We start from the raw sequence: 8946 nt of genomic DNA on the forward strand, positions 1-8946 counted from the left end.
GGGAGAGGCCGCAGCAGAGGGAGGCCCGCGTACCGCACAAAAAATAAATAAATAAATAAAATAAATAAATAAATAAATAAAATAAAAAAATAAAAAAAATAAAATAAAATACATCCCCCGGGACTTCCCTGGTGGCGCAGTGGTTAAGAATCCGCCTGCCAATGCAGGGGATACGGGTTCGAGCCCTGGTCCAGGAAGATCCCACATGCCGCAGAGCAACTAAGCCCGTGAGCCACAACTACTGAGCCTGCACTCTAGGACCCGCGAGCCACCACTACTGAGCCCCCGCCTAGAGCCTGTGCTCTGCAACAAAGAGAAGCCACCACAATGAGAAGCCCATGCACCGCAACGAAGAGTAGCCCTCGCTCACTGCAACTAGAGAAAGCCCGCGCACAGCAACGAAGACCCAATGCAGCCAAAAATAAATAAATAAAATAGAATACATCCCCCTGTCGGGACTTCCCCGGTGGTCCAGTGGTTAAGACTCTGCGCTCCCAATGGAGGGGGCCCGGGTTTGATCCCTGGTCAGGGAACTAGATCCCGCATGCCACAACAAAGGTCCCTCACCCTGCAACAAAGATCCTGCGTGCGCCAACTAAGACCCTGCGCAGACAAATAAATAAATGTTTTTTAAAAAACTACATCCCCCCCTTCTCCTCACTGGCTTCTTTGTCCCAGCACCCTGATTCATTCCTTCATAGCACTTACAAAGCATGTAGTTATGTATTTATTTGTTTGATACTTGTTTATAGTCTGTCTCCCCACCAAACTATAAATTCCATAGAAGGGTACAGGCTCTGTCTGTTTTGCTCGCCACTGTATCTTCAGGACCTGGCACAGAGTAGGTGCTCAATAAAATTGCAGATGGTCAATGAGCAAATGGTAGCCAACGTGATAATGACAGTGATGCTGTCAGACCCCTTCCAGAGAATCCCACTACATGATCAAAATGCTCCCCATCCCCTTTCTTCAGCCTCCAGTCCCTACCCTAGATCCCCTGCTTCCTAGGTTCATCTAGGACTAACTTCAGTAAAGTACAAAAAAAGGGACCATAACACTGGCAAAAAAAAAAAAAAAAAAAAAAAAATCTGTCTTCAGGTTGATGACCGGACAGTGTGAATGGATTGAAAATTTATCAGGAAAAATGGATGAGAGAGGGGGAGATGCCAGAATACAGGGGCAGAGAGCCAGCAGGTCTGGGGGAGGGACTCTGTGTGGGGACAGGGGTGGCCTATTGGGTGTGCCCCTTTTCTTTTTTCTGGCACTCTTCGATAAGACCAGCAGTTTTGTTATCCTCTCCCCCTCTCTCTCCACAGTCCGGGCAGCCCCACCTCCACATTTTGGAAGCATGTCAGTGCAGGACAACATGCGACCCATGTGGCTTTGGTCATGGATCTCTAAGTCCCAAAGGGATTTAGCAAAGTCCATCCTGATTGGGGCTCCAGGAGGTAAGAAGGGGCCACAGATGCCATTGAAGAGAAGGGGAAAACGAGGGTAGAAATCAGGAGTGGGGTGGGGATGTTCAAATGATCCATATCTGCTGCTGACTACGAGGTGTTTGGGGAGGATCTGTGTTCATCGGAGTCTCCCCTGTGTTAATTTATGGACCCCGGTCTGGGCTTCTTCTCCCAGCCCCAGTAGGCAGGGCAGAGGGGAGCTCGCAGCATGGGAGCCACGGGGTATTCTCGTGGTTCCTGGACTCTGGCTCCTGGTGCACAGGGCTTCCAGTGACAAGGGAGACACTGGTGACACTTTAACCAGGATGCAGAACTGATCCCCAGCCCAGCTGGGCCTCAAGCCTCTGACAGCTTGACAGTGTGGATCAGACCCCCAGAGATAGACAGGCGTGCAGTGGCATGGAGGGTGCGGCCAGCAGTGGGGCTCCTCTTCCTCTGGGCTGGGCTGGGTCAAGCTACTGGGACCTCAGGACCTGGAGTAGCTCTGAAGGGGCTGAGGAAACTCAGAGGAGGGGGTGGGAAGCCAGCCACTTGCCCAGGGTTGGAAGGAAGAATACAGGGACCTTAGGAGAGGGAACTGGGTGATTCTCGGCCTGGAAATGAGGGGCCACTGTGAACTAGACACCAAGGGGTTGCTGAGGCTGAGAGAAGTCAGCAGCTAAAGGGCAAGTAGTCGGGGGTTGTGAGGGATCAGATAGCTGGGTGATCAAGAACTTGAGCCTGGAGTTAGTCAGACCTGGACGGGAATCCCATCTCTGTTAGTTAGAACTGTACAACCTTGGGCAATTTATTTAACCTTTCTCAGCCTCTGTTTCCTTACCTGTAAAATGGGGATAATTGCAGAGCATTTAACAGTACCTGCTTCCTAGCACCCTTGAGGCTAAACAAGATAATGTATGCATAATGCCCAGCTCATAAGAAGACTCAACAAAAACTGGAGAACCGAGGGAAGGAATAGAGACTGTGCTGAGATGAAAGGATGGGGAGGAGGAGCAGGTGCCCACGCAGCCCCCTTCTACTGCAGGACCAGCGGGGTACCTGCGGCGGGCTAGTGTGGCCCAGCTGACCCAGGAGCTGGGCACTTCCTTCTTCCAGCAGCAGCTGCCAGCTGCTATGGCAGACACCTTCCTGGAACACCTCTGCTTGCTGGACATCGACTCCGAGCCTGTGGCCGCTCGCAGTACCAGCATCATTGCCACCATTGGTAAGCGCCCTCTATCTGCTCCTGCAGCATCACAGGGCCTCTTGGGTGTTTCTCAAGGTGCTTCCTCATCTTTTGTGTCCTTTGAGACTTCTCCCTGTTTGACTGAGGTCATTCATTCAACAAATATTTGTTGAGCGCTTGGTAGACAAGCTTCTGGGTCCTGGGAGTAGAGCAGTGAAACAAAATAAACAGACAAAGATCCCTACCCTTGGGGAGCTGACAGTCTACCTGGGTGGGACAATAATTAATAAACATAGTAAATTATTTTTAAAAATAAGGGAATTCTTTAGTATGTTAGAAACTGACAAGTACTATGGAAAACAAAAAAAAAAAGAAAAGAAAAATCAAGGATGGTAAGGGGCATCAGGATGCAAGGGCAGGAGGGAGGTTGCAGTCCTAATAGAGAGTCAGGGTAGCCATTGTTGAGAAAATTAGACCTGAGCAAAGACTTGAGGGAGATGAGAAAATGAGTCATGCAGATGTCTGGGGGAAGAGATTTCTAGGCAAAGGGAACAGTCAACGCCAAGGCCCTAAGACAAGGAGGCTGGAAACCATCAAGGGGAAGAGTAGCAGAAATGAAGAGGTTGGGGGAAAGGGAAGATCATGTAGGGCTTAGCAGGCCATTTTCAGAATCTGAGTTGAGTTTTCCTCCAAGTTTGATGGGAAACTATTGCAGAGTTTTGAGCAGGAGAATGACATGCTCTTACTTATGTCTTAACAGAACCACCCTGGCTGCAATATTTGAAAATAGACTGGGGGTGGGGGCGAGGGCAGAAGCTGCTGCTACAGTATTTCTGGTTTAGAACAGGTCGTGGCAGTGGAGCTGGTGAGAAGTGATCAGATTCTGAATGTATTTTGAAGGTAGAGCCAACAGAATATGATGGATTGGATATGGGGTGGGGGTGAGGGTGAAAAAGGAGTCAAAGATTACTCCCAGGTTTTTGACGTGAGGGACTAGAAGAATGCATTATCAACTGAGCAGGAAAGGCTGTGGTGGAAAGGTTTAGTGGGGAGGAGATCAGTTCAGTGTGAGGCATGCTGAGTTTGAGAAGCACATTAGACATGCAAGTGTGGTACAGAGTAGGCCATCAGATACACAACTCTGGGTTTGGGAAAGGGGTCTGAACTGGAGACATAAATTTGGGAGCTGTCGGCATATTGATGGTATTTAAAGCCATGAGACTAGTTGAGACCACCAAGGGAGTGAAGGTAAAAGGAGCATCTAATGTTAAAGGGGGTAAAGAGCAAGAGAGGCTGAGAAGGAGGAGCCAGGAGGTAGGAGTAAACCAAGAGAGGGTGGTGTCCTGGAGGCCAAGAGAAGAAGGGACAACAAGGATGTGTGTCAAATGCTGCTGATGGACCAGCTAAGATGAGGACTGAGAACTGACCATTAGACTCAGCAACAACACAGAGGTTTTTGGTGACCTTGACAAGAACAGATGTAGTGGAGAGTGGGTACAAGGAGAATATGGGGAGGGGAATTGGAGGCAGCAAGTACAGAGATAACTCTTGCAGTGAATTTTGCTGCGAAGGCGAGCAAAGGAATAAGGCTGTAGCTAGAGGGGGAACTGGGATGAGGAGGGTTTGTTTTTTTTTTTTTTTTTGGATGAAAAATAACAGCAGGTTTACATGTTGATGGGAATGACCTAACAAAAAAGGAAAACACTGATGACACAGAGGACTGGAGAATGGCTGAATCTGTTTTTGAGCAGGTGAGAAGGAGACCCAGTGCACAAGTGGAAGAACTAGCTTTAGGGAGGGACTGGAGAGGTTGGTCAACTGGGTCTCAGTTACACAGCCGTCCTATCAGCAGAGCAGGGATGGGATAGAACTCGACTCTCCTCAGTCCAGTATGAGGCCTCTCAGCTCTAAAGCCTGGTACCCCAAATGCCCTCACCTGGCACCCACCCCCTTCTCCTACGCTGGGGTTACCCCCACACCGCAACACTTAACATCACTGCCAACACAGTTACCTCAGGCCTGGCTGAGCCCACCTTTCTAGGGCCTCACAGTGCAAGGAGGCGTGTGTTAGCTGGAGAGGGGAACGGAGTTTCTGACCTGCGAGCAGGGGTGGCGTCAGGGAACAAAGGTCAGGTAACAGTACTTCTGTGGTCTGGGGCAGCTCTGAGGGTGGTGATGGGTTCACCTGTCTCTCAGGTTTGGGGAGAAAGTTATCTGAGTGGGATCTCTGGTTCCAGGGCCGGCATCTCGCTCCGTGGAACGCCTCAAGGAGATGATCAGGGCCGGGATGAACATTGCGAGACTCAACTTCTCCCACGGCTCCCATGAGGTTCGGGGCGGGGCCTCGGGGAGGAGGGCGGGGCTAGAGGATGCCCCAGGGTCCCGGCCACCTTCCCCTGAAATCCTCCCTCTGTTCCCATCCCCAGTACCATGCTGAATCCATCGCCAACGTCCGGGAGGCGGTGGAGAGCTTTGCAACTTCCCCGCTCAGCTACCGACCCGTGGCCATCGCTCTGGACACCAAGGGACCGGAGATACGCACTGGGATCCTGCAGGGGGTGAGAGGCGACCTGCAACCCGCCCTGTCTTGGGGACCGGGAAGGGGGCGGTGCGGCGCGGAGGCAGTTGCCCGTAGGGCGGAGCAGGGGGAGGGGCCGGCCCCCACCGAGGCAGGCAGAACTCAGTCCTCCTCTGGTCCCGCCCCTAGGGCCCTGCGTCGGAAGTGGAGCTAGTGAAGGGCTCCCAGGTGCTGGTGACTGTGGACCCGGCGTTCCGGACGCGGGGGGACGCGAACACCGTGTGGGTGGACTACCCCAATATTGTCCAGGTCGTGCCGGTGGGGGGCCGCATCTACATTGACGACGGGCTCATCTCCCTAGAGGTCACGAAAATCGGTGCGGACGCGCCTCCCGCCCTGGCCCTGCGCAATGCGCGCACTCTCTTCCTTTTGGTTCCCGCATTCGCCCTTCACACCCACCACACCTTCCCCTGGCCACCCGTCCTGCGAACCCCCGGCATCCAGACTCCTGGGCTCACCCTGGGTTGGGGCTGGACTGGCGGGTTAGTAGTTTCTTCCACAGAAGTCCGCCCTGTGCCTATTCGGTCGGTGCAGAGCCCAGGCCGAGGACCAAGAAACGAATAGGACATGGTTCCGCTCTCCTGGGGGTCCAATCCTCGTGTTCCCGCTGCCGTGACTAAGCCCCTGGCCTCACCCCTGACCTTAGCTGACTCTTTCCATGCTAGTAGGTCCAGAGGGGCTGGAGACCCAAGTGGAGAACGGCGGTGTCCTGGGCAGCCGGAAGGGCGTGAACTTGCCAGGGGCCCAGGTGGACCTGCCCGGGCTGTCCGAGCAAGATGTCCAGGACCTGCGCTTCGGGGTGGAGCATGGCGTGGACATCATCTTTGCCTCCTTTGTGCGGAGAGCCAGTGACGTTGCTGCCGTCCGGGCTGCTCTGGGGCCGGAAGGACAGGGCATCAAGATCATTAGCAAAATCGAGAACCACGAAGGCGTGAAGAAGTGAGCCTTGGTCTTTGTTCCCATCAGGCCCTACCCATCCCCATCGCCCCTCCCCTTCTCCTGCCTGCCTCTCCCTGGCATCTCCTGGCTCTTCCCCGGCCCTGACTCCCCCAACCGCCCAGGTTTGATGAAATCCTGGAGGTGAGCGACGGCATTATGGTGGCACGGGGTGACCTGGGCATTGAGATCCCAGCCGAGAAGGTTTTCCTGGCTCAGAAGATGATGATTGGCCGTTGCAACTTGGCGGGAAAGCCCGTTGTCTGTGCTACACAGGTCTGGAATGAGCCCTGGGGGCAGGGCCCTCTGTGGGTCTGGGGACACCTGAAGGTGAATACCCACACCTTAGGTCTCTAGAACGTTTTGCTGTCCAGTGTTTGACCCTCAAACAACAAAGCTAGGAAGACATACTGTGACCCCCACTTTCAGATGAGGAAACAGAATAGCCAGGATCACATAGTCTGTGAGTGTGACCCTGGCTTTAGGGGCCCTCAGAGAGTGTGGGAGTCCGAGAAGTAGTTCAGGGCAGGGTCCCCAGTCAGAGTATGACTCCTACAGCTCTGACATCCAGATGTCCCCCAGATGCTGGAGAGCATGATCACTAAGCCCCGGCCAACCCGGGCAGAGACGAGTGATGTGGCCAACGCCGTGCTCGATGGGGCAGACTGCATCATGCTGTCGGGGGAGACTGCCAAAGGCAACTTTCCTGTGGAGGCTGTAAAGATGCAGCATGCGGTAGGAGCTCAGAATGCAAGGCAAACGGGCTGGAAAACCGCATCCCTTCCAGGTCCCAGTAGCCCTGCCCAGCCTGACCCCCTGGTGCCCACAGATTGCCCGGGAGGCAGAGGCTGCCGTGTACCACCGGCAGCTCTTTGAGGAGCTGCGCCGAGCAGCACCGCTGAGCCGGGATCCCACCGAGGTCACCGCTATTGGCGCTGTGGAGGCTGCCTTCAAGTGCTGTGCTGCTGCCATCATCGTGCTGACGACAACTGGCCGGTGAGGGGGACACTGGGAACACCAAGACAGGGCTTTGGGCCAAGGGCAGGCTGAGATGGGCCCCAGGCTTGGGTTTTGTCTCATCATCAGAGGAGAGGCAGCTATGGGAGCTGGAGGCCTAGAGAGGCAGATCTTGAAGCACACCAGGAATTGTACCTGTGAACCCCAGGGGGTTGGAAGGGTAAGGTGGCATCACTGGATGCATTGGCTTGCAGGCCATTTAGGCTCCTAGGGCTCAGAGGCAGGTCCTCTGCATTTAGCCCACAAAGCCTTACAATGCTGGGGTGTTGCAGAAGGGCCCAGAAGGTCTGAGTTCAAGTCTTTGCCCTGAAACTTAGCTGTGATACCTTGGGTAAGTCACCCAGGCTCTGTAAGCCTCCTCCATTTGTTCATGGGGTTGTGAGGATTAACAAGAGACATTTGTAAGTTAAGTACTATATAAAGGTGCATTCCCAGAAGGGTTTTCTGTTTTTCAAAGCAGTTTCTCCTTATCTCATTTGATATTTTTTAAAAATCATCTCATATCTCCCTTGTGTGGTAAGAAAGGCGGGTATTCTTATACCCACTTTACAGGTGACAAAACTAAGGCCCAGAAAAATATGATGACTTACCTAGGGTCACACAGCTTATTGCTGGCACCTGGAACCAGAACCCAACACTCTTTCACTCTTCTGGGCTGACCTTGTCTGCCTCCTTCAGCTCAGCCCAGCTTCTGTCTCAGTACCGACCTCGGGCAGCAGTCATTGCTGTCACCCGCTCTGCCCAGGCTGCCCGCCAGGCCCACCTGTGCCGGGGAGTCTTCCCTGTGCTCTACCGTGAACCTCCAGAGGCCATCTGGGCAGACGATGTGGATCGCCGAGTCCAATTTGGCATTGAAAGTGGTGAGCCACCTAAACTCCTTCCCCATCCACCCCTGGATTTATATGATGAGTCCTCCAACCCCACGTCCCATACCCACCCAAAAGGGCCTTGCCTCTCTCCTCTGGTCCCAGATTTTCTCTGTGAGATTCACTAAGACTGAAATATTTGGGCTTCCAGGGGTGGGGGGAACGTGCTGAGGGAGGAGGGCCGAGGGAGAGAGGTCAGGGGTCAGGGCCATCCCTAAGAAGTCGGCGCAGCTGCTGCCTGCACCAGGTGGCTAGAACCAGGCCTGACCCAAGGAGCAAGAGGTGAAAAGAGAAAGGGGAACCCAGTCCCCTGCAGCTGCAACTAAAATCTAATTAATTGGCTATGCTCATACCCCACCTCTTTCTATCAGCATAGCAACACAGGTAGACTTGCTACTTAGCAACATGCCACCCCACGGGCACACGTGCAGCTCTGATGTACTACAGTGGTCACATTCCTGCGGTGCCACCTGTGGGACACACTGTACAGTTTGCCACAGGCCCCTCGTTCCCTACCGAGTGGGCTTGAAGAGGCGAAGGATGGTAGCTCATTCTCATTACAGGGCTGGCCTGGGTTCCTCAATGGCTGATTAGCATCTTCTCCCCTTCCTCCTCCCAGGAAAGCTCCGTGGCTTCCTCCGTTTTGGGGACCTGGTGATTGTGGTGACAGGCTGGCGACCGGGCTCCGGCTATACCAACATTATGCGGGTGCTGAGCATAACCTGAGGTGCCCCTCCTCCTCTGACCGAGCCAGCCCTGGACCCGTCCCTCCTTTCTGTTCCCTCCTACCTCCCCACCTCTAAGTTTTCTCTACTCCCAATCCTCCGTACCCTAAGCCACATCTGCCATCCAGGGTGCCCCCTCCCCCTCTCCATTTCGCACAGGCCTTGAAAGTCTGTATCCAGTTAAGCCCTGGCCATCCAACAG

At 53.8% G+C, this 8946-nt stretch overlaps 1 protein-coding gene across 1 annotated transcript; it reads left to right on the forward strand.

Moving 5' to 3' along the window:
- Window positions 1–1348: 1348 nt before the first annotated feature.
- On the forward strand, window positions 1349–8745 carry PKLR (pyruvate kinase L/R). The gene is made up of 11 exons (XM_007108863.1): window positions 1349–1448; window positions 2482–2661; window positions 4860–4951; window positions 5049–5180; window positions 5330–5516; window positions 5869–6139; window positions 6262–6412; window positions 6719–6871; window positions 6966–7132; window positions 7832–8013; window positions 8639–8745. The coding sequence occupies exons 1-11, from the start codon at window positions 1349–1351 to the stop codon at window positions 8743–8745; spliced, it is 1722 nt and encodes a 573-aa protein (XP_007108925.1).
- The last annotated feature ends 201 nt before the right edge of the window (window positions 8746–8946 follow it).

Source organism: Physeter macrocephalus, unplaced genomic scaffold (genome assembly GCF_002837175.3).
Source record: "Physeter macrocephalus isolate SW-GA unplaced genomic scaffold, ASM283717v5 random_40, whole genome shotgun sequence".
NCBI classification, from domain to species: Eukaryota; Metazoa; Chordata; class Mammalia; order Artiodactyla; family Physeteridae; genus Physeter; species Physeter macrocephalus.

Bases quoted from the DNA above. Each gene is read 5' to 3' on its own strand.
- PKLR (XM_007108863.1), top strand. From the start codon at position 1,349: ATGTCAGTGCAGGACAACATGCGACCCATGTGGCTTTGGTCATGGATC. The intron at 4,952-5,048 runs GTTCGGGGCGGG...TCCCATCCCCAG, and splicing joins TCTCCCACGGCTCCCATGAG to TACCATGCTGAATCCATCGC. The intron at 6,413-6,718 runs GTCTGGAATGAG...GATGTCCCCCAG, and splicing joins CCGTTGTCTGTGCTACACAG to ATGCTGGAGAGCATGATCAC.